This window comes from Dendrobates tinctorius, unplaced genomic scaffold, assembly GCF_039654945.1.
Source record: "Dendrobates tinctorius isolate UK_male_01 unplaced genomic scaffold, ASM3965494v1 ptg000020l, whole genome shotgun sequence".
NCBI classification, from domain to species: Eukaryota; Metazoa; Chordata; class Amphibia; order Anura; family Dendrobatidae; genus Dendrobates; species Dendrobates tinctorius.
This window is the reverse complement of record NW_027361688.1, coordinates 2341349-2367045: the sequence shown is the minus strand read 5'-3', so window position 1 is coordinate 2367045 and position 25697 is coordinate 2341349. Positions and strand designations below refer to the sequence as shown.

Sequence of the window (25697 nt, the reverse complement as noted above, 5' to 3'; positions counted from 1 at the left end):
CAGCACTGACCCTTCCTCTGGCTCTGGTCTTCATCTTCCCTCTCCAGCACTGACCCTTCCTCTGGCGCTGGTCTTCATCTTCACTCTCCAGCACTGACCCTTCCTCTGGCTCTGGTCTTCATCTTCACTCTCCAGCACTGACCCTTCCTCTGGCTCTGGTCTTCATCTTCCCTTTCCAGCACTGACCCTTCCTCTGGCTTTGGTCTTCATCTTCCCTTTCCAGCAACTGACCCTTCCTCTGGTCTTCATCTTCACTCTCCAGCACTGACCCTTCCTCTGGCTCTTGTCTCCATCTTCACTCTCCAGCACTGACTAGGCCACAAGTGACGCCATGAAATGAACCCTGTGACATCATGCGTCTCTTGATGTGTGGCGCCCCCAGGGGTATGGTCGCCACACTGGCTTTGCCTTCCTCCAGGGGAGGGTAATGCCAGGCTTGGAAGCAGTGATGGGTCTCTCCAGCAGTTAACCTAATGCATGCAACACAGTTCCACTCCAGGCCAGCAGGGGGAACTCTGAACCAGGATTAAGGGGAAGGGTGTCCTCTGAGGGCCAAGAGGGAGGAGTGGTCAGTTAGTTGAAGGAGGTCCACGTGTGCAGACGTGTGGAGGAAAGTGGAGGTTGAGCTCCGGGTGGAGAGCTCCCTCACAGCAAGAGCGTAAAAGACTGGAGCCTGGTCTCCACGGTGGCACGGATACTAACGGTCCTGCCACAGATACCAGAGGAGTAGGAGGCTGTAAATGCCCTGCTCCCATCAAAGACTTGGGACAAAACAGCAATTGAATAGAGAGCCAGGACTAAAGAGAGGAGTATCCGAGAGAGGCTACAGCTGTCTGTCATACAAGTAAAGTTCTAGGAACATCTGAAGAGAGGCATTTCAGAGTAACTGAGTACTGGAGTGCTTCTCCCTACAAAGCGCTAGGAAGGAGACTGCACAGCCTTTCTGCTGAGAGAGAATCCTGATCTTCTTCCAGGCTATCCTGTTCCAATACCATCTGTAATCAGGATCCTGGACTGCATATACTCAGTAAAGGTACAGAAACTACAACCGCTGTGTCTTGTCTGTTCCCTACGCTTTCGGCACTGCTACATCCCCGTGCCAGCTACATCTACACTGCCCTGGGACTACAGCTTCACCTGTGGGGAGCTACACCATCTTTGCTGCACCACACCATCAGTCCCAGCGGATCTGTATGCAGCGTTGGCCTAACACCATACTTGCCAAACACCACGGGTGGCGTCACAAACTATTCTACCATTAATTACATCTCCCCATTGCTTGGGCGCCCAGGGCCACGGACCGGGTCGCCGCTGCTGTGGCACACCTCCCTGACACCAGCCCGGTACCGAGTACCCCACAGCCCTGGGAGGGCGACCCAGATGAAATCAGCCTTGTCCAATAGAAAAGCAGCTTCTTCCCATGTGAGGTGTTTTACTATTGGAGGGGGCAGATGGCCTGATCTGGTCACATGAACCTGCACCAGCAGCCATTTTATGGACAGACATGCTGTACTGTCTGTGAGCAAAACTGCACTAACAAGAGAAATTGGCTGAACTTTCAATGTCGGGTATTAGAGCCAGCTCCTATCACCTGAGCACCAGACACCTAAAGAGGGCGACGTCATAGATTTTTATTTTCTGATAATATAAAATTAGTGTAAGAATTTAGCCATGTGTAAGTCTGTATGATGTCAGCTAGAGAGATGAGACTGGTGCTCCTCTTCTCAGTGACTAAAATGGCCGCTGCAGGGGCATGAGGAGAACGATGGAAAGTCTGACTTGTGCATTCCCTGTCTCTCTATTGGTGTGGGAAGGCTCAGCGCAAGAGACGACTATTCTGTGCCCATCTGGAGACAGAGAACAAACAGGAGAGGTTTAGACTTTCCTCAGTGTTCCTCATGATTCTACAGCTGCCATTTTGGGCATGGAGAAACAGATCACTGTCCTTCTATATTACATCTCTGCTCTTAGTATCTATGTGTTTTTAGATCTGTTGCTCTGCCGTATGGAGAGTCTTATATTGCTGTTTATCTTCATGTTTTTGATTTCTGTCGGCCATTAAAAGGTTTTATATCAAATTCAAATTAAAAGAAACTTTATGGACAGCACAAAATATACATTAGCATCCTCAAAATAAGAGGGGAAATAAGGAAGTGAGGGTTGGGAATGAGAGAAAAAGGTGTATAGAAATCCATAACATGTCAGTATTTGGTCAGTATTTTACATCAGTATTTGTCAAAAAAAAAATAAAGACTGGGTGAGAAATACAGAAGTGGTGACGTGTTTCTATTAAATTTTTCCTCTGATTGTCCCACTCCTGGCTTTATCTTACAAATACATGATGGTCATACTATATACTACTAGGAGGTACCTCTCATTAAGCAAACAATAGGTGTGATAAGTGACATTCCCAGTCTCTTCCGTCTGTCTCCACAAGCATCTTATGCATTTTTAATGTCCCATTAAACATTCTCATACCCATTGCTCTCTGGATGATAGGGAGTGAATACAAGATGTTGCACGTGTATTTTCTTGCAGTGACTTTGCTTCAATTAGACATGAGTTGGTTTCCCTGATCATACTACATTTCCCTGGGAAAACCTACAGAAGAAAATACAATCATTAGATCATCTTCAACCTTATCGGCCCATATGGAAACTGTTCCACAGCTTTTGACGATCAAGCAACGTAGTCAACAATTGTAAGAATAAAGCTGGTCCCGAAGCTGCTAGGCATTGCAAATAGCGCTATGATATTGATAGCCACTCGCAGGAAAGGTTCATCCAGGGCCGGTTTTAGGCAAAGTGGGGCTTTAGGCAAAGTTTAAAATTGGGCCCCAAATACTAACATATTGCACATCACACAGAAGCATTTTGGTTCTAGTTACATGCACTGAGTTCAAGCCGCTAAACGAGTGTGATTGACAATATTGAAGTCATTCAACACTTGTTTCCCGCCCTCTTTACACTAACTGAGAAAGAATGATGGGGACAGAACGATCACTAGTGGATCAATCTGTCCCTATACAGTATCATGTTATCAGCAGCACATCTGCAGTTTACACCGGGTGATGTGCTGCTGAGAACAATGATTTTTGTTCCAACATAAACAATCCAATCACTCGATGAATAGGCAGCATTTTGTATGTGTAGTATAATACACCCCATAGTCCTCCATATAATATAATGTGCCCCATAGTCCTCCATATTGTAAAATGCACACCCCATAGTCCTCCATATAATATAATATGCCCCATAGTCCTCCATATAGTATAATGCACTCCCTATAGTCTTCCATATAGTATAATACACTTCTTATAGTCCTCCATATAGTATAATACACTGCCTATAGTCCTCCATATATTAAAATACACTCCTCAGTCCTCCATATAGTATAATACACTCGTCATAGTGCTCCATATAGTATAATGCACTCCTCATAGTCCTTCATATAGTATTATAATACACTCCTCAGTCCTCCGTATAGTATTATACACTTCCAATAGTCCTCCATATAGTATAATGCACTCCTCATAGTCCTCCATATATTAAAATACACTCCTCAGTCCTCCATATAGTATAATGCACTCCTCATGGTCCTTCATATAGTATTATAATACATTCCTCAGTCCTCCATATAGTATTATACACTTCCAATAGTCCTCCATATAGTATAATGCACTCCTCATAGTCCTCCATATATTAAAATACACTCTTCAGTCCTCCATATAGTATTATACACTTCCCATAGTCTTCCATTTAGTATAATACACTCCCTATAGTCATCCATATAGTAGAATACACTCCCTATAGTCATCCATATAGTAGAATACACTCCTCATAGCCCTCCATATATTAAAATACACTGCTCAGTCCTCCATATAGTATAAAACACTCCTCATAGTGCTCTATATAGTATAATGCACCTGTCTTTTATGTATTTCATTTTCTTATTATTGGTCCTACAGGTGCCATTACTACAAGTAATGAGTGGAGGACAAAGGAACCTCTTAAAGAAGACGTTACAGGTCTATGAAAGCCAGAAATCTTGCGTGTTTTTAGGTGACAAAATGCTTATTTTCCACCTTATTTTGAAAAATAAATCTTGCCAAATCAGACAAGTGATTTTCTGGATTTGTTTTTTCATATTGACTCTCATAGTTGTGGTCTACCTACAGTATGACATAAATTACAGGCCTCTTATCTTTTTAAGTGGGAGAACCTGTACAATTGGTGGCTGACTAAATACTTTTTTCCCACTGTATAATGCAGCCCCCCATAGAATACAATGTAGCCCCCTCATATAGCATAAAGTAGCCCCTCCTAGAGTATGATGCAATCACCCCTCATAGAATATAATAAATATAATACAGCCCTCCCATACACTATAATGTAGCCCCGAATAGAATATAATACAGCCCCCCTCCCCATAGAATATAATGTAGCCCACTGTTAGCGTCTGGCTAGGTAAAGCGGGCTTCCTGGAGTGGAACCTCTGGACCGTGGCACCGAGGGGCCCCGGACGAGCAACCTGGTGGAACCGACCCCTATACAGGGACCGTTAGGAGCAGGCATGGGGTTCAAATGCTACGGCAGCCGGTACCAAGAGGGGCGGCTCGGAATGGAGTGGAGCGAGACAGAGGATCGGACACCACGAGCACAGGAAAGGCGGAGACCTCAGGAGGAGGCAGGAGGAGGACAGCAGGAGACTGACACGGGAAGACAGGACTGGAAAAGGACTGCAGGAATCAGACACAGGAGGGCAGGACCGGAGTAGGACTGCAGGAATCAGGCACGGGAAGGCAGGACCGGAGTAGGATTCCAGGAATCAGGCACAGGAAGGCAGGACCGGAGTAGGACTGCAGGAATCAGGCATGGGAAGGCAGGACCGGGAGACAGAGCAGGAACACACACTGGAAAGGAGTAGCACTAAAGAATGAGGACAGGAGCCGTGCACAGACTAGGACACGGGAGCCTAATGTGCGGATAGCACAACAACGATCAGGCGCCTCCATGATGGGAGGGCGGCCTGAAATAGCTGAGGATCTGCTCCCATTGGTCCGGCGGTGCTGCCGGGTCTGGGCACCACCAGAGCATAACAGGCAGGGAAGGCCGGCCGCGGCCTATGGCACATGCGCAGGGCTCGCAGTGATGTTGCGGGCCGGTCAGAGGAGGACACCGCCGCCGCTGCGGCGCTGGAAGGTATTAGCGCGCGATGGGGGCCATGGCAGGGTACGGAGCGGGTGCCACGGGGGCCGTGGGAGCTGGCGCTGTGACAGTACCCCCCCTTAAGCCGCCCCCTGCTGCGACTGGCAAAAAATCTGAGAATGCGGGGAGCGTTGATGTTCTCCCGGGGCTCCCAGGATCTCCTCAGGCCCGAAACCCTTCCAGTCAATAAGAAAAAAGGTCCTCCCTCTGACTCTTTTCATGGCGAGAATATCTCTTACCTCGAAGGTGTTGTCGGAGCCCTCCGGCTGAGGAGCAGGACAGGGAGAGGGTTTCAGGAGATAGACGTGGAAGGTGTTCGGGATACGAAGCGAAGCAGGCAACCTCAATTTGTAGGCGACTTCATTGACACGGTCCAGGATCTCAGAAGGGCCGATGTACCGGGGGCCCAGCTTGTAGGAAGGTAATTTCAACCGGATGTACTTGGATGAAAGCCAGACCCTATCCCCGATGTGAAACGGTGGAGGATCTAACCTCCTCTTGTCTGTGTGATTCTTCATCCGCCCACTGGCCCTCTTGAGTGCCGTGTTGGTCTCGGACCAGATCTCAGAAAATTCTTGGGACAAGGAATTGGCTGCGGGTACCTCGGAGACCGGAGTTACAGGGAGAGGTATGCTGGGATGTCTGCCAAACACCACGAAGAACGGCGACTTGGTTGAAGATACGCCGGTATGATTGTTGTAGGCGAACTCCGCCCAGGGAAGCAGGTCAACCCAGTCGTTTTGGTGAGCATTGGAGAAGTGACGAAGATATCCAGTCAATGTTTGGTTAGTTTGCTCTACTTGCCTGTTGGTCTGTGGATGGTAGGCGGATGAGAAATCCAAGGATATATCCAGGAATCTGCAGAGTGCTCTCCAAAACTTGGAAGCAAACTGAACTCCCCGGTCAGATACAATACTTTGAGGTAGGCCATGAAGCCTAAAAATTTGATGAATGAAGATCTTGGCTAATCCAGGCGCAGAGGGGAGGCCGCTCAGAGGAACAAAATGTGCCATTTTGGAAAAAATGTCCACCACCACTAGAATCACCGTACAACCGGATGAGCGGGGCAAATCGGTGATAAAGTCTATGGCAATACTCTCCCAAGGTGATGTAGGAGCTGGCAAAGGGAGCAGCAGACCAGACGGAGGCCGACGTGGTACTTTATTCCTAGCACAGGAGGGACAGGAGGCAACGAAGTCTGCCACATCTTGGCGGAGAGTTGGCCACCAATAGTGCCGGGATTTGAGGGCAAGAGTTTTCTGAATTCCGGCATGACTTGCCAATTTGGAGGAGTGCCCCCAAAGCAAAACTCTTCTTTTGGCACTCTCAGGCACGAGAGTCTTGCCTGGAGGAGGAGAAAGCAAACGCAGCGGTGCCACGGTGATAATCCTCATGGGTTCGATAATGTGAGATGGCTCCTCCCCAACCTCGGACGGTTGGAAGACTGGAAAGGGCATCGACTTTCGTGTTTCTGTCCCCAGGGCGAAAATGGAGCTCAAAATCAAAGCTAGCAAAAAATAAGGACCACCTGGCCTGCCGAGGATTAAGTCTCTGGGCGGACTGGAGATAGGCCAGGTTCTTGTGGTCCGAGTATATAACAAACGGATGGGCAGCTCCCGCCAAAAGATGACGCCACTCCTCCAATGCCAATTTGATGGCTAGGAGTTAACGGTCGCCCATCGAGTAATTGCACTCGGATGGGGAGGCCTTGGAGAAAGAAACCACAAGGGCGTAGGCGACCAGAGGCGGTTTTCTGAGATAATACAGCCCCGGCACCTGTCGAGGATGCGTCCACCTCCAGCACGAAGGGTTTGCTGTTCTCAGGACGGGACAACATCGGGGCCATGGAAATGCCCGTTTCAGTGACTGGAAGGTCCCTTCAGCCTCTGGAGTCCAGGAGTTGGAACTCGTCCCCTTACGGGTAAGGGCGGAGATCGACTTGGCAAGTGACGAGAAGTGTGGAATAAACTGCCTGTAATAGTTGGCGAATCCGAGAAAACGTTGGATTGCTCTTATTCCAACGGGGCGGGGCCATTTGAGAATGGTGGACAGTTTCTCGGGATCCATCTGCAGCCCGGCGTCGGAGATGATGTAGCCCAGAAGCGGTAACGAGGTTTTCTCGAACAGGCATTTTTCCATCTTGGCGTACAAACGATTCTCCCGAAGCCGCTGCAGAACCAAGCGGACAGTCCTCCTATGAGACGGAAGGTCTGGGGAGAAGACAAGGATGTCATCCAAGTACACCACCACACAGCACAGGAGTACAATAGTGTCATGATCCAGTGTTGGATCTGGCGGTATTAAAAGCACAAAGTGAACTTTTTTTACTTTGGTTGAGTTCAAAGGTGTTTTGACTGTCCCCGGTGGTGGTTAGCGGTATCGCACCTTAGGTTTAGGTTAATGTTCACTTAATTAGGGATCAGGTGTGACTCCCTATAAAGGTGTGCTCAGGGTGTTCACTCACTGCTGGTGATATTGCTTGCTGAGTTGTTGGAGAGCCTGGTGGAAGGATGGAGCTGGATAGGAGTCCTGTGCAGTCAGCCAGAGAGAATGAGTGCCAGCTAATGGTGTCTGCAGGAAGGACTGGCATGGCTTGGTGGAGTTGCAGTTTATGGTGTCGGCGGGAAGTGCGGGCATGGCTTAGAGGAGTGGCGACTAGGAAGAGAGTTGCACTCAGCATGCTCTACTTGGTTGCTGAGAACTGGACTCGAGCATGCTTGGATTCTTGGCAGAGGCTGGACTCATCTTGGGACTCTGTGTACTGGACTGCTGCAAGTGGTGAAGGACTCTGCTCCCAGGCTGCACTATGGTGACGGATCCTGTTATGGTGATGGATCCGGGTGGAGGAGAAGACGCACGCAGGTGGTGGGCTCTGTTGCTAGGAGCGCACGCAACAGAGCAAAGCTAAGTGGTGTTTCCCCTGTATTGTCTCTTTCCTCATGTGTGTTTAGTGCAGTGGTGGGATTAGTCTCCGCACCGACCTATTCCCTAGTGAGGGTTTAGGCTCAGGGCGAGCAAGGGCGTTAAGGTACGCGTGCGGCGACAGGTGCGGAGCCTGTTTAGGGAATGTGAGGAGTGTAGGGACACTGGCTCAGAGGAGTGCAGGAGGTCTCCATTTCCCCATTCCCTATCACAGGGCCCACCATTGTTAAAGTTACCCAGGTTCCCCCCTTATTATTTAAATGCGCCTTACTGGAGGCGGTGTTTCCAGATATATGTATGCATGGCGTGTAATACCTAAATCCGCCAGGTGGAGGCGGCGTATCCACCTGCACGCTTTATTATTTAAATTCGCCCCACTGGAGGCGGTGTATCCAGGGTCACGTGTGTTATGGGTTCGCCTTGCGACATCATCTGCGTCCTGACACACGTGATCATGACATTATCACCAGCCCTTACTTTTTTTTTCTGGTGAGCTTTGGCCATGTGGAGACCTGTGGTAATTGCTGCCGGGCCTCACTGAGGTGCAGTGAGGAGCGGCAAGGTGTGTTTAAGCCGCTGCAGCAGCAGTTATCAGGGTCTGGGGCCTCTGCTCAGATAACCAGAGAAACAAAAATGGCGGCTGCGGTCTGGCAAAAGCCCCTAGAGTCGCTGCTGGGGAGCGGGACTTGCTCTTGCACGGGGAGGTACCCAGGCAGGTGGGAGGAATGGTGCCCCACGGAGCTGCCTGGTATTCCCCGAGGTGAAGGGGTACATCCCTGTGGTGAGCAGACTAGGTGTGTAGTCGCTACTGGGGAGCGGGACTTGCTCTTACAGGGGACGCACCCAGGCAGGTGGGAGGAATGGTGCCCCACGGAGCTGCCTGGCATTCCCCGAGGTGAAGGGGTACGTCCCTGTAGGGAGCAGATTGGTGTATAGTCCGCGGGGCTCATGCCAAATCTTCGATGCCGCCCCTCCTGGTCGTGTGGAGGCGACCAGCGAGTATATATATTTTCCTCCATATTCCTGCGGCTATGGTACTAAAACCCCCTAGAGTCGCTGCTGGGGAGCAGGACTGGTTCATGCAGGCGGGCGCACCCAGGCAGGTGGGAGGAATGGTGCCCCACGGAGCTGCCTGGTATTCCCCGAGGTGAAGGGGTACGCCCCTGTGGTGAACTGACTGGTGTGAGAGTCCGCGGGGTTTTACGCCAAATCTTCATACCATCGAAGAAGCCGCCCTCCTGGTCGTGTGGAGTCGACCAGCGAGAGTATTTTTCCTCCATTTCCCGGTCCCCTTCTCCTCCTGGTGTGTGCAGCAGGTGTGCTGCGGGGGAGTAGGGACAAATCTCTACCCTCGCCATTAACCAACCCTAAGAGGCGCAGTCCTCATGGTGAAAGGGTTGGAGGGTGGTGTCCCTTGGTGAATAGTGGGGGTGTGAGTGTGGTGACACAGGGGGACGCCTCTGTTGAGTCCAGAGTGAGTTCACCAAGTTATGACATATGTATGTTTGCAATAAACGTTCAGGTCCGGACCTGTGTGTGAACGAGCATGTATGGGTGCCACCAAAAAACATCTTGTGGAAATGTGTTGTGGAGTCTGATCAGCTCTGAGCAAACCTACACATACATTAACTCGTTCCCCAGGTCGGCGCTGTGGAGATGAGTGGTGCCTCCAAAAGGAACATATATTGCCAATATCAGCTGTGTTTGTCATAAACCTGAAGGGTCAGGTAGTGGTAGGGTGAACTCAGGGTCTGGGTGTCCCCGCTGTAGGTGTTTCCCTAATGAGGGGTGGTCTTGAGGGTCCGGAGGCCCCTCATTAAGGAGGGGGTACTGTCATGATCCAGTGTTGGATCTGGCGGTATTAAAAGCACAAAGTGAACTTTTTTACTTTGGTTGAGTTCAAAGGTGTTTTGACTGTCCCCGGTGGTGGTTAGCGGTATCGCACCTTAGGTTTAGGTTAATGTTCACTTAATTAGGGATCAGGTGTGACTCCCTATAAAGGTGTGCTCAGGGTGTTCACTCACTGCTGGTGATATTGCTTGCTGAGTTGTTGGAGAGCCTGGTGGAAGGATGGAGCTGGATAGGAGTCCTGTGCAGTCAGCCAGAGAGAATGAGTGCCAGCTAATGGTGTCTGCAGGAAGGACTGGCATGGCTTGGTGGAGTTGCAGTTTATGGTGTCGGCGGGAAGTGCGGGCATGGCTTAGAGGAGTGGCGACTAGGAAGAGAGTTGCACTCAGCATGCTCTGCTTGGTTTCTGAGAACTGGACTCGAGCATGCTTGGATTCTTGGCAGAGGCTGGACTCATCTTGGGACTCTGTGTACTGGACTGCTGCAAGTGGTGAAGGACTCTGCTCCCAGGCTGCACTATGGTGACGGATCCTGTTATGGTGATGGATCCGGGTGGAGGAGAAGACGCACGCAGGTGGTGGGCTCTGTTGCTAGGAGCGCACGCAACAGAGCAAAGCTAAGTGGTGTTTCCCCTGTATTGTCTCTTTCCTCATGTGTGTTTAGTGCAGTGGTGGGATTAGTCTCCGCACCGACCTATTCCCTAGTGAGGGTTTAGGCTCAGGGCGAGCAAGGGCGTTAAGGTACGCGTGCGGCGACAGGTGCGGAGCCTGTTTAGGGAATGTGAGGAGTGTAGGGACACTGGCTCAGGGGAGTGCAGGAGGTCTCCATTTCCCCATTCCCTATCGCAGGGCCCACCATTGTTAAAGTTACCCAGGTTCCCCCCTTATTATTTAAATGCGCCTTACTGGAGGCGGTGTTTCCAGATATATGTATGCATGGCGTGTAATACCTAAATCCGCCAGGTGGAGGCGGCGTATCCACCTGCACGCTTTATTATTTAAATTCGCCCCACTGGAGGCGGTGTATCCAGGGGTCACGTGTGTTATGGGTTCGCCTTGCGACATCATCTGCGTCCTGACACACGTGATCATGACAAATAGGTCCCGGAAGATCTCATTGACGAACTCCTGAAACACAGCAGGGGCATTACACAGACCAAAGGGCATAACCAGGTACTCATAGTGACCGTCACGGGTGTTAAAAGCGGTCTTCCATTCATCGCCTGCGCGGATGCGGATAAGATTGTAGGCTCCTCTGAGATCCAACTTGGAGAAGATCCTCGCCCCTCTGAGGCGATCAAACAACTCCGGGATAAGTGGAAGGGGGTACCGGTTCTTGATAGTGATGTTATTCAAGCCCCTATAGTCGATGCATGGGCGCAGCGAACCATCCTTCTTTTTGACGAAAAAGAAACCGGCTCCTGTGGGGGAAGATGACTTCCGTATGAATCCTTTGGCGAGGTTCTACTGGACGTACTCGGACATGGCTGCGGTTTCTGCGAGAGACAGTGTGTAAATCCTACCCCTAGGAGGGGTGGAACCCGGGATTAACTCGATTGGACAGTCGAAAGACCGATGCGGGGGAAGGATCTCCGCCTCCTTCTTGTCAATGACGTCTGCGTAGGACCAATAGGCCGAGGGAAGCCCCGAAAGCTCCAAAGGTGGGCGTGCGGGTGCAGCAGGACGAATGGAATTCAGACATCGGCCTTGACATGAGGGTCCCCAGCGCAATACCTCCCCGGAAGACCAGTCGAGGAACGGCTGATGGGTCCGTAGCCACGGAAGACCGAGCAAAATAGCGTGAGACAACTCGGGTAGTACGTAGAAAGCCACTCTTTCACGGTGGAGAGTGCCGACTTGCAAAAGAACCTCCTCAGTGACCATGGTGATGGGTTCCCGTAACGGTTTGCCGTCAACAGAAGCAATTAATCGAGGATTCTTTAGGGTAACCACGGGAATCCGGTATTTAATAATAATAATAATAATCTTTATTTTTATATAGCACTAACATATTCCGCAGCGCTTTACAGTTTGCACACATTATTATCATCACTGTCCCTGATGGGGCTCACAATCTAAATTCCCTATCAGTATGTCTTTGGAATGTGGGAGGAAACCGGAGTACCAGGAGGAAACCCACGCAAACAAAAGGAGAACATACAAACTCCTTGCAGATGTTGTCCTTGGTGGGATTTGAACCCAGAACTCCAGCGCTGCAGCCTAGTTCCAAGGTGGCCTACGTGGATTCGGGCTCGGCAGGTAACTTCATCCGGCGTGAAGAGGCAGCACAGTGGCTCAGTGGTTAGCGCTGCAGCCTTGCAGCGCTAACCACTGAGCCACTGTGCTGCCTCTTCACGCCGGATGAAGTTACCTGCCGAGCCCGAATCCACGTAGGCCACCTTGGAACTACACCTCTCCCCTGAAAGCAAAAGAACAGAAATCGTGAGGGCTTGAGAGGAATCATTAACACCTAGGGAGTTCTCTCTTACCTGGCCTAGGTGGAAGAGTTTCCCGGTCTCTCAGGACACGAACGGATGAAATGTGATGCTTCTCCACAATAGAGACATAGACCTTCCGCCCACCTCTCTCTCTGACGTGACTCAGCCAACCTGACACGGTCTACGTGCATGGGCTCGGGAGGAGGAGTGTGGGTGGAGCTAGCTGGTCGTGGACTAAAGGACCGATTCGCGGATGGGACTGGCCTGGTGGGTCTCCTATACCTAGCTGACTCCCCCGCACACTCCTGAAACCGGAGGTCTATACGAGTGGCCAGGGAGATGAGGTCCTCGAGAGTGGTAGGAGTATCCCGACCCACCAATTCATCCTTTATCCTGCCCGATAACCCACGCCAAAAGGCTCCTACCAGTGCCGCATTATTCCAACCCAATTCTAAAGACAACGTGCGGAACCGAATGGCGTACTGTCCAACACTCAGGGCGCCCTGGTGGAGGTTGAAAAGCGACTCAGGAAGAGAGGCTACCCGTCCTGGCTCATCAAACACCTTACGAAAGGTATCCAAAAAGACCGGAATGTTTGACACCACGGGATCATCCCTCTCCCAGAGAGGATTTAGCCAAGACAGGGCCTCCCCCTCCAGATGGGACATGATAAAGGCCACTTTGGCCCTATCAGAGGGATACTGGTGAGGTAGAAGCTCAAAGTGGAGACTACATTGGTTTCAGAACCCTCTATAATGCTTGGGATCGCCACTGTATCGGGGTGGTTTGGCAATGCGAGGATAAGGAAAAGAGGCGGGACCTGGAGGAGCGGCGGATGCCGCGGCGGCGGACTGGAGGGCCACCAAGCGACTGTCTACAGAGGCCATGTAAGTCAAAATATGGGATTGGGCGTCACGCTGCTGGCCCAGCTCCTGTTGGAGACTGGCCAGTTGAGCAGCATTTTCTGGATCGGCGGCCTGAAGAGCTGACAGGCGCAACTCCATGGATTTCATGACAGACATGATGCGCCCCTGATTCTCCCGTAAAAAGAGCAGCTCCTTTTGAGCGGGAGCAGAAGCACCGGCGGGATCCATGGCCTGATCGTACTGCTAGCATCTGGCTAGGCAAAGCGGGCTTCCTGGAGTGGAACCTCTGGACCGTGGCACCGAGGGGCCCCGGACGAGCAACCTGTTGGAACCCATCCCTATACAGGGACCGTTAGGAGCAGGCCCAGGGGTTCGAATGCCACAACAGCCGGTACCAAGAGGGGCGGCTCGGAATGGAGTGGAGCGAGACAGAGGATCGGGCACCACGAGCACAGGAAAGGCGGAGACCTCAGGAGGAGGCAGGAGTAGGACAGCAGGAGACTGACACGGGTAGACACGACTGGAGAAGGACTGCAGGAATCAGACACAGGAGGGCAGGACTGGAGTAGGACTGCAGGAATCAGGCACGGGAAGGCAGGACCGGAGTAGGACTGCAGGAATCAGGCACGGGAAGGCAGGACCGGAGTAGGACTGCAGGAATCAGGCACGGGAAGGCAGGACCAGAGTAGGACTGCAGGAATCAGGCACGGGAAGGCAGGACCGGAGTAGGACTGCAGGAATCACGCACGGGAAGGCAGGACCGGGAGACAGAGCAGGAACACACACTGGAACGGAGTAGCACTGCAAGGAAGCACAGGAAAGAATGAGGACAGGATCCGTGCACAGACTAGGACACGGGAGCCTAATGTGCGGATAGCACAACAACGATCAGGTGCCTCCATGATGGGAGGACGGCCTGAAATAGCTGAGGATCTGCTCCCATTGGTCCGGCGGTGCTGCCAGGTCAGGGCACCACCGGAGCATAAGAACAGGCAGGGAGGGCCGGCCGCGGCCTATGGCACATGCACAGGGCTCGCAGTGACGTTACAGGCCGCGGGCCAGAGGAGGACGCCGCCGACAGAGGCAGGAAGGAGGCTGCGGTGCTGAAAGGTAAGTATTAGCGCTCACGACGGCAGCTATGGCAGGGCACGGAGTGGGCGCGACGGGGGCCGTGGGAGCTGGCGCCGTGACACCCCATCAAAGAGTTTGATGTAATACTCCCTCATAGAATATAATACAGCCCTCCCAAAGAATATAATGTAGCCCCCCATAGAATATAATACAGCCCACCTCCCCATAGAATATAATGCACCACCCATAGTATATAACACAGCCTCCCCCCATAGAATATAATGTACCCCCCATAGCATATAATACAGCCTCCCCATAGAATATAATGTACCTCCATAGTATATAACACAGACTCCATCATAGAATGTAATGTATAATGTACCCCTCCATAATACATAACACAGCCACATAGTATATAACACAGCCTCTCCCATAGAATGTAATGTATAATGTACCCCCATAGTATATAACACAGCAACATAGTATATAGCACAGCCTGCATAGTATATAACGCAGCCCACATAGCATATAACACAGCCCACATAGCGTTTTACACAGCCACAGAGTATATAACACAGCCACAGAGTATATAACACAGCCAGATACTATATAACAAATATACATTTTCCCGCAAAACACAAGCGTTTGTTGTTTGCAGAATGCTTGGGCTTTTCCAAGCGATTTGAAGCATCGCTTGGAAAAGTGATTGACAGGTTGGTCACACTGTCAAGCAGAGTGCTTGACAAGTGTGATCAACTTTTTGCTATTACTGCCTATGCAGCATCAAGAGTATTAATAATAATAAAAATAAATCGAGATATACTTACCCTCCATCGGCCGGAGTCGTCCTGCCCCTCATTGGCGCTGCCGGCAATTTCCGTTCCCAGGAATGCCTTGCGACAATGACCTCTGAAGATGTAGCATCACGCGAGACTGCTATGTCATCAGAGGTCATTCGCGCAATGCATCCCTGAGAACGGAAGATGCTGGCAGCGTGGCTGAGAGGCGGGAGGTCACCGGGGGCTGACAGAGGGTAAGTATATCCCAATTTTTTGTTTTAATTCTATTTTTTATAGGAATATGGTACCCAGATCCTTGATTTTATTACCGTTTTTTAAGCGTTTCCGCCATAGAAACGCAACGTGGGCACACAGCCTTAGAGTTGGAATCAGAGTCGAGTCTAATCAGAGAACTCAGTCAGTGAGCAGCAAAAACATGTGAGGGAAATTATTCCTCTGTTCCACCAGGCCGTTATGGAGCAGCTACTCAGAAGAAAGTGTGAGGGAACCTTTGTAACATCTATTACTGAGATGGAGTGATGCCCTGGTTCTAACGTGCACACAGGTCTATTGCCATTGCAAGCATGCCCAGAATGCAGGAAGAACATTCGGCCAGGAGTAGTTACTCATAGCCACCATGGGGAAAACGTCTGCTAACGCGACTCACATGTTAAGAAAGGTTAGTGAGGCTGGGACATGGAGGCCGTTCAAGGATTGAAATCCTGAAAAGGTGGAAACCATTTTCCACAACGTACAGTACAGGATACCAGATTTAGGCCACTGGAGGGACTTGCTGTCATGCTCTCCTCTTATGTTTTCTGTCTCTTCTACCATATGTTGTCTGTAATTTGGGACTGTTTTGCTTCTGCATGTGTTCTTAATGTACCATCTCCAGCTGTTACCATCCATGCTGTGCTGAAGTAAAAGTTAACCAGTTCCATCGTTAACCTGACTCCTGACTACTCGCTGACTCTCCAGTCTCAATCTTCACTTACATCATGGGGAACTTAATGACCATCACACACTCAAATGGGACAGTAAACAGCGGCATTTAACCCCCGTACACCAACAGCCGTGTGCCTCCTTATGACTGTGCCTCCGAAGCAACAGGCACCAGGCACGACCACCACCAACCATGTAAAATGGATTAGAAGATCTGACCCATGCCCGGTGTACTGGAGGGTTCCGTCATGCTCTCCAGTGTGGTACATTTACATCAAGAATTTGTTGAAATTTCATTGAATCCATCCTCTATCCATGAAATAGTCCCCGTGTCATTGGCTGCAACACAATCCCAAAGCATGATTGATCCACATTCACACTTAATGGTTGGTGAGATGTCATTTTCCTGAAATTCTGTGCCCTTTTTTTCTCCACACCATACATTTGATCATTGTGATCAAAGAGTTCTGTTTTAACCTTATCAGTCCACAGGGCTTGTTTACAATATGCATCATGCTTGTTTAGATGTTTTTTACATACTTCTGATGCTGAGTTTTATGGTGAGGACGCAGGAGAGGTTTTGTTGTGAAGACTCTTCCATGAAGGCCATATTTGTGCAGGTGTCCCTGAAAAGTAGAACAATGTACCACAACTCCAGAGTCTGCTAAATCTTTCTGAACATTTTTGCAGTTAATCGTGGGTTCCTTTTTGCCTCTCTAGCAATACTATGAGCAGCTCTCACTGAAATTTTGCTTGGTCTTCCAGAGCTTATCATGACCTCCACTTTTCCTGATAACTGACATTTCTTAATTACATTTCGAAATGAGGAAAGGGCAACTTGAATACACTTTGCTACCTTCTTATAGCCTTCTCCTGCTTTGTGGCCTCCACCATTATCATTTTTGGAGTGCTTTGCAGGTGCTTAGAAGAACCCATGGCTGCTGTTTTTTGATACATGGTTAGAGGAGGCTGAGTTTTTGTAAAGCTGGGAAATTTCCATCAACTGGCCTTTTCTAACGATGATGGTGAACAAGCCATAACTCTAACAGGCTAATTAAGGTGTGAAACCTTGGTCTAAGTTATGTGAACACACAAGTCACCAAAGGTGCTCAAAGTTTTGCATAGGACCATTTTCTTTTTTGGAATTTTTAAAATGTAAAACATGACAATATTGTTTTTGGCAAAAATACAAAGGAAATGTGTTGCCTTTAACTTTAGTCCTTTTAGAGATCATTTCATCTTCAACTTGCATATCTGTTCAAAATAACAGTAATTTTGATCAGGGGTGCCTGACTGAGGTGACCCCTAACCACAATCCCAATCATATTTCTCACCCTCCCCTTCCCAAAATTACCTTATCAATAATGAGACAAACACAAGTAATTGCTGGGTGAGGGTCACAGCTTTTAATTTCTTTTATATAAATATATATAACAATAACAATAACAATAAAAGGAAGCACTTTTAAAACTGACAACGGCCAGTAGCCAAACGCCCTGCAACATCTGCAGGCAAGTCAGCCTAGTTAGCCTCACCATTCCATTTCTTCCTTTGTTGAAACAGCCAAGGAGGATCCCGTGTAGTCCTACACGGGGTTCCGACCCCTACCCAACAAACACAATGCTTGTTCTATACCATCTTGGAGCCCCAACAACAGGATATCTAAACGAATATCAGTGAGGTGGACACACCTGACCTCAGAGAGCTGCATTGTCACCCTCCAGCTGGTGGTGCCTCACCACCACACCAAACTTATCCCGCACAAACTTGGACATACGTGCGTTGATGGTGCACCTAGTCCGCTCCACTGCCATCCCATCCCGGGTACCCTGCCACACTGCTCTTGGAACAATTTCCGACCAGACTAGAACAAGCTCGGGGAAAAAACTTGGGAACCTCTCCAAATCAGACCTCATCATGGTCAGCAGCTCAGCCACTTTGTAGGAACCCAAGTCATTTCCACCGGCATGTAAAACTAAAATTACTGGTCCAATCACATTCCTCCCAATATCAACCACCTCCTGCAACACCTGAGGCCATCTCAGAACCCGGATACCCCTCCAATTTACTTCCATACCGTGAAAACCCAAAAGTCCTCCACCAGGACGGCATTCCGCTCTCTGAGCCGCCCAGACAATATATGAATGGCCTAAGAGCCACACCGTTGGCCTGGAATAACCTAGACAGTAAAAGAAAAACAGATTAAATTAATAGATCCGGTCGGATATACTTGGAATACGCAGTGCGCCAAAATACAAAATTACATATGCAGCAGTAAACAGAGCAGCTTCGACTTGAGAACAGTAACTAACAGAGGAAAATGAAATCAGCTTGTGTTATAGAGAAATAGAAATGGGTCGTCTACTTTCTTTGCTGGGCTGGGCTCTTTTCCAACCTTTTAAAGACTGTCTGATAATAAGAGACTTTGTGACATCAGGCCAACCTAGTAACTGGAAATAGAAAAACCCGATAAACGTTGCTAGGCCGAAAAACCGGAAATCCCCGACTGAAACATTAACATCAAAAATTCAATTGTCACATCCAGTCTGTCCTTGCAACATGAGTGAACTGGTCTCCCCTTGATCAAACGGCACCACTCAACCCAAGACTTACCATATGATTGCCACGTAGAGGGAGCTACTGACAAACGGACCAATGACATTAACTGTTGGCTACAATGTCCCAGAGAGAAGAAGGGCAAGGCAGGTCAACCGGGTGTGCACTGGGGAGGAGCTCCCTGAAAACCTGCCAATTGAAACGCGACAACGCATCAGCGATATCATTTTTTACCCTGGAGCGTGGCGAGCCTGGAACCATATGTTCTAATTCAAACACACAAGGACCAGGTGACGAAGAAGGCAAAGAACCGGAGGGGAAGATGAAGACAACCGATTTATACAATGAACCACTCTGAGATTATCACACCAGAAACATATTTTTTGTTGGCAAACTGAGTACCCCATATCTCCACCGCTGCAACAATAGGGAAAAGTTCCAGTAGCGTAAGGTTTATACAAAACCCCTGAGCCTTTCATGACTCTGGACACTCATCTGCACACCACTGTTCTCCGAAACGTATTCCAAAACCAGCCGACCCGGCCGCATCTGAAAATAACTGTAACTCCTGACTGGTAATTTCTGAAGACATGAAACAATTACGGCCATTAAATGAAATCAAGAATGTTCTCCACACTTCCAAATCTGCACGTAAACTTCTTGTTATTCTGATCCTATGGCCGGGGAGAGAAGCCCCCCTAATAGCCAATGACAGACGCCTTGAAAACACCCTACCCATTGGCATGACTTTACAGGCAAAAATCAGGAGTCCGAGTAAGAATTGCATTTGTTGTAGGGTAACTTTTTTAACGGAACAAAAACCTTCAATTAAGTACATCAGTTTTTCCACTTTTTCAGCTGGTAAACGATAGACCATGTTCACGGTGTCAATTTCAATACCTAAGAACGACAGGATCATAACTGGACAGACAGTTTTTTCTTCAGATAACGAGACCCCAAAATGGTGAGCAATCTCCTTGAAAAAATTAAATAACTGAACACACGGCTGAATCTTTTGGCCCCACAAACAGAAAATCGTCCAAGTAGTGTGTGACAGACTTGAAACCCGTTCCCGATCTGACAACCCAATCCAAAAAGGAACTGAAGAGTTCAAAATAATAACAAGATATGGAAAAGCCCATCGGGAGGCACATGTTGTAATAATAACCACCATCCACCTGGCATCCCAACAGATGAAAACAGGCAGGGTGAACTGGCAAGAGACGGAAGGCGGACTCGATATCAGACTTTGCCAGGAGGGCACCAGCGCCAGCCTGGCGAACCAAGGCCCTGTCAAATGAAACATACGATACCGATGCGTCCTCCAAAGAGATTCCATCATTGATAGACTCACCCTTGGGGTAGGATAAATGGTGTATAAGACAAAACGTGCCATGTTCCTTTTTTGGAACCAAACCCAAAGGGGAAACTTTAAAGTTCCAAAAAGGAGGAGTGTTGAATGGGCCCGCAATCCTGCCTAACTTCACTTCTTTATCGATCTTCTCGCGTAAAACTTCGGGGTGGTCCCGAGCCAATTTTAAGTTAGCAGCAAACGAAGGGGACCTAGTAAATTTGAAAGGAATAAAAAACCCGAATTTAACTCTCCGCGTCTTTATTGGGATACTGGTCTAACCAAGGGCCCATCGCGGATACGCTCACCGGGGTCCTTACGATCCCTGCTTTCACTAGAGAGGCTTGACTGACAAGTTGTTTGTGGGGCGGGGACAGCATGCCGCGGGGTGAGCTCCTCCACAGGAGGCGCATTCATATTTATATTTGCATAAACCAAAGAAATGGCAGTGTCCTTCGTTGAATAACCAGCAGGCTCCTGGTCTACGGACGACCACTGAATTGTGACCTGCTGTTGAGGGGTGACTAGTGGCCGCGGTTGGAAAAGGGGACTGTTTGTGAGAAAGCATTAACCTGATCTACACATCTGTAGCCTTAACCCCCAACTTATTTCAGGCTGCAGGGCCAGCCGCCTTCAGAACTTCTCATTGTAGCGCTACCAGGCAGAACCGCCATGTGCTTTGTAAGAAGTGTAAATCATGTCCTGGTAAATTAACAAATCAGAACACCGTTCCAGATGTTTTTGGCCCATGACACAGCCCAAAACCGCCAAAGCCTGTAACCAATTACTCATGGTTTTTGCAACCTTCTGTCTGCTCCTATTGAAAGGCCTCTCAGTTAACCGCCCTTCCTTATCGACCGTATGTTGTTCAACCGATACTAAAGACCATATATCTATACAATCATTTGAGCATATTTTCTCTCTTATTTCGCTATCTAAGTGAGAACCAAGAGGACTGATACCACAATAAAGGGAATCTTTAAATATACTGGCTAACGGTGTCTCAACTCTACTTCCCGAGATCCTTTGCTTCACTTGTGTATTACCAACCGGTGTTGAAAATTGCTCAATCAAAGCCCTAAGAGCCAGTAACAACTCAGAATCATCCATTTTACCTGCAAAAGAAAAGTTGTAATCACCCACTTCAGCCACAGGAGGAGGGACTCCACTTGAAGGAACTCCGGCACCTGGACTGACATCTGGATGAGTGAGGGCCAGGCTGGCAGCCCTGGATGCCGCTCTAAGCTCAGCCAGGCTGAACGCCCTGGCAGTATCTTTCAGCTCCCGTCTCTCGCCATGAGAATGAGGCCGATAATCGAGACTCGCCAATGCACTGGAAGACTCCAAAGTTGACGGAGAGCGCCATCTTGAGGACCGTGATCTGCGACTCCTCCTGTGAGATCTAGATCTCCGACATGCATGCGTGGAACGCCTGCTATGCCGGCGTGAAGAGCGGCGTCCATAATGATGATGGCAATGGGATGAAGTTGATGAGGACCCACTGGAACCATGGCGACTACGCCTATTTGGTTCAACCTCATTAGAAGTAGCAGTAGCAGGAACAGGAGCCACCCCTTGAGGCACAGCAGGAGCCAAAGCGACCCCTGAAACCACATTACAGAAAGCAGCCATGCCAGAAACAGCACGCTCAGGCAGGGGAGGGGGCACACTAAGAGGTTTCTGCAAGCCCACTAACGCAGGTTCAGGTGTATCCTCTGAGGAGGCTGAGGTACTGCCTCTAGACCCCATCTGTGCACTATATGGGGGCTGCACAGAATATAGCAGTGGTGAAGGGGTTACTGTTGGTGGCTCAGTAATGGTGCCTACCCTGCTTTGCACGCTGTCCTGTGTGTGGGGGCTGGGCTGTAATAAAGTGGGCAGAGCCACTCTCCATCCGGCCCGAGTGTATAGCCACAGACTGGCAGGCAGCGGAGCAGAGAGCATGGCCAGGGGAAGAGTGATCTGGTCCCCCCTGTCTGCCCAGTGCACACTCAAGCGCCCAGCAGCTGCAGAGGGATCCACAGCAGCTGCTGGCTGTACAGCAGTGCCATAACGGGGGCGGAGCCATAGCACTATGATGCACAGGGGCGGAGCCATGGTGGCAGGGGCGGAGTCACGCCGGACAAAGCTGGGAAAGATGGGGACACTCTGCTTTTCCAATGCCAGTGTGAACGCGCGCCCGCGAAAGCAGAAGGGGTAATGGGGGAAGGGCTGAGACGGGCAGGAGGGTGGAAACGCCTCGTGGGCCGCCGGCCTCCTGACATCGCTGCAGCAGGAGTTGGGAAATAGGCACTAAGCCCTGAAATCAGGGCCTGCACCCATTGCTCACTCTCTTGCAACGCCCTGGCACGCAGCAAGTCCAACACGGGATCAGCCTTCTCTCTCTCTCTTTCTCTTCACCAGACAGCGCAGATGAGCACCTCCGAAACCGAAAAGGGGAAGAGGAGGATCCTCACTGCCACCGCCCTTAAATACCCAGGTATTGCCGGGGGGAGGGGGCTGAGATGTCTAACACGCCATTGGCCCATGTAATACGGGCAAAACCACCACAACCAAAGAATGAAAGAGGGGGGAGAAGGGGAGGTTACTACCCGGCTGTATGATTATGTGGTGGAGGAGGGGCACCGCAGTCAGTGGCACATTCCTTACACAGTGTTGTGCCATCCAAAACGTTTACATGCCACTGTAGATGTAATGGTGATGAATCCGATATGTGGTTATCTCAGGTATAAGAAATCTCCTTCACATTTCCAACCAACATACCTTTTGCAGTGAGTAGGGTCTGCAGGAAGAAAAAAGGTGTGGATGTCCTAGCTCAAATTTTGTATTAACTATAGCTCTCCAAAAGCACATACAGCAGCACTGAAATTACTTTTCTGTCAAAATTTGGCAAAGCTAACAAAACAGAACTTCAAAAGATTTGCTTCTTTCTAATAGAAGCTCTCAGCTGGGCGTTGTGCTGTCACATTGTGCTATAACAATAACAGAAACTTTCACTTTCTTTTCTTTCAAATCTGGAAGCCATGGCGTCTGCTAATCTGAGACAGGAGCTGCTCTGCTCCATCTGTATGAACATCTATACAGATCCCGTAACCCTGAGATGTGGACACAACTTCTGCCAAGTCTGTATTGATGGAGTGCTGGATACAGATGGCGGGTATGGAGATTATTCTTGTCCTGAATGCAGAGCAACATTTCAGAAGTGGCCTCCACTACAGAAGAACATAACTCTGTGTAATGTCGTGGAGAATTACCGGTCTACTCAGCCACATCAGGAGGAGATCACCGGGATCTGCTGCACTTACTGTGTGGAATCACCTGTAACTGCTGTTAAATCCTGTCTGATGTGTGAGGCTTCTCTGTGTGAAAAACATCTAAAAGTTCACATCAATATATCAGCAGATCACGTACTAACAGATCCCAGCACTTCCCTGAAAACCAAAAAATGCTCCATCCATAAGAAGATCCTGGAATATTACTGCACTGAGGACGCTGCTTGTATCTGTGTGTCCTGCAGTTTGGCTGGAGAACATCGGGGACACCGGGTGGAGATGTTGGAGGAGGCCTCTGAGAAAAAGAAGGAGAAACTGAGGAATATTCTCCATAAACTGACCACAGAGAGAAACAAGACTGAGGAAAGAGTCCAGAGCCTGGAAGAGCGCAAGGAAAAAGCTCCAGAAAGAGCAGCTGGAGAAGCCGAGCGAGTTACTGCCCTGTTTATAGATATCAGGAGACGGGTGGACGACCTGGAGAAGAGGATCCTGAGTGAGATCTCCAGGCGGGAAGAGAAGATATTACTGTCATTGTCCGATGTTATCCAGAAGCTGGAAAGAAAGAAGGATGAGCTGTCCAGGAAGATGAGGCACATTGAGGAGCTGTGTAACATGACGGATCCACTGACTGTCTTACAGGAACCAGACACTGGTGACTTATGTGATCCTGAGGAAGAGGGAGAACATTATGGAGGCGATAAGACCACAGGAGGACATGGTGGAGGTGATAAGACCACAGGAGGACATGGTGGAGGTGATAAGACCACAGGGGGACATGATGGAGGTGATCGGGGTGTTGCGCTAATCTCACACATATCACACACATTATCTGCTATGATAAGAGATATAAATGTGACCTTCTATGTGCAGGATCGTGCAGACATATTATTGGATGTAAACACGGCTGGTAATAATCTCCGTATATCAGACGACCTGAAAACTGCGACCTGGACATGGAATATACAGACTCATCCAGAAACAGCCGAGAGATTCCAATACAATCAGGTGATGAGCGGGAGGGGATTTACCTCAGGACGACATTACTGGGATGTGGAGATCAGTAGATCAACTAACTGGATGGTGGGGATGTGTTACCCCAGTATAGACAGGAGGGGGCGTCAGTCATACTTTGGAAATAATAACAAGTCCTGGGGTTTATATAAAGGGCTGGTGAATAATCAGTATTCAGTGATACATAACAGTAAAGTGACCCCGTTACCTCACCAGATCTCCAGTGATCGGTTCAGGATCTGTCTGGATTGTAAGGCCGGACAGTTGTCCTTTTATGAGCTGTGTGACCCCATCAGACACTTACACACCTTCACTGCCGCCTTCACCGAGCCCCTTCATGCCGCGTTATATGTATGTAATGGTTCTATAAAGATATTAGGGAGCAGCTGTGAGAAGCCATCATCATAGAATAAATCTACACAGAGATTGGTGACATCTTAGGCTAAGTGCACACGTACCGGAACTCTCGCGGAAATTACCGCGAGAATTCCGGAATTCCATTCCACGGGAAAATCGCATTTTAAATGCCCGCGATTTTCCCGTGGAAAAACTAGCATTTTGCAAGCGTAATTAGCTTGCAAAATGCTAGCGTTTCCCAAGCGATCTGTAGCATCGCTTGGGGAACTGATTGACAGGTTGGTCACACTCGTCAAACATAGTGTTTGACGAGTGTGACCAACTTTTTACTACTGAGGCCGCCTATGCAGCATCAGTAGTAAAAGATAGAATGTAAAAAAAAATAAAAAATGGTGTTATTCTTACCTTCCGACGTCCCGCGCATCCGTTCCCAGTAATCCTTTGCGAAAATGCCCGCGATGGCGTCCGTTCTCGCGGGATCGCGATGTCTCGCGGTAATTCGCGATGACGTCGCACGAATGACCGCGAGACTTCGCAATCCCGCGAGAACGGACGCCATCGCGGGCATTTTCGCAAAGGATTACTGGGAACGGGATCGTGGAGAGAGGCGGGAATGCTGCGCGGGACGCCGGAAGGTAAGAATAACAATATTTTTTATTTTAAATTCTATTTTTTACAGGGATATGGTACCCAAAGCCCAGAGGACAGTCTCCTCTCCTCCGGACCGTGGGTACCATCCGCAAATGTTCTGCTTACTTTCCACATGGTGGGCGCAGCCACATGCGGGAAGTAAGCGGAACAATGTATTCCTATGGGTGCGGGATCGCCGCGATTCTGCAAATTAATGAGCATGCTGCGTTTTTTACCGCAAAGCGATTCCGCCGCGGTAAAAACCGCAGCATTAGCACAGCATTGCGGAATCCCATAGGAATGCATGGGATGCTTATTTTTTGCGTTTTCGCGGCAAAATCGCGCGGTTAAAACCGCCGCGGAAACGCAAAAAAAACGCCACGTGTGAACTCAGCCTTAGGCCTCTTTCACACTTCAGTTATTTGCATCAGTTAAAATCCGCCAAAAA

The 25697-nt window shown here is 49.3% G+C and overlaps 1 protein-coding gene across 1 annotated transcript; it reads left to right on the top strand.

Annotated features, from left to right (window-relative positions):
- The first annotated feature begins 22996 nt into the window (after window positions 1-22996).
- Window positions 22997-25036, top strand: LOC141083276 (E3 ubiquitin/ISG15 ligase TRIM25-like). Its single transcript, XM_073567451.1, has one exon. The coding sequence runs from the start codon at window positions 23003-23005 to the stop codon at window positions 24668-24670; it is 1668 nt and encodes a 555-aa protein (XP_073423552.1). The 5' UTR covers window positions 22997-23002; the 3' UTR covers window positions 24671-25036.
- The last annotated feature ends 661 nt before the right edge of the window (window positions 25037-25697 follow it).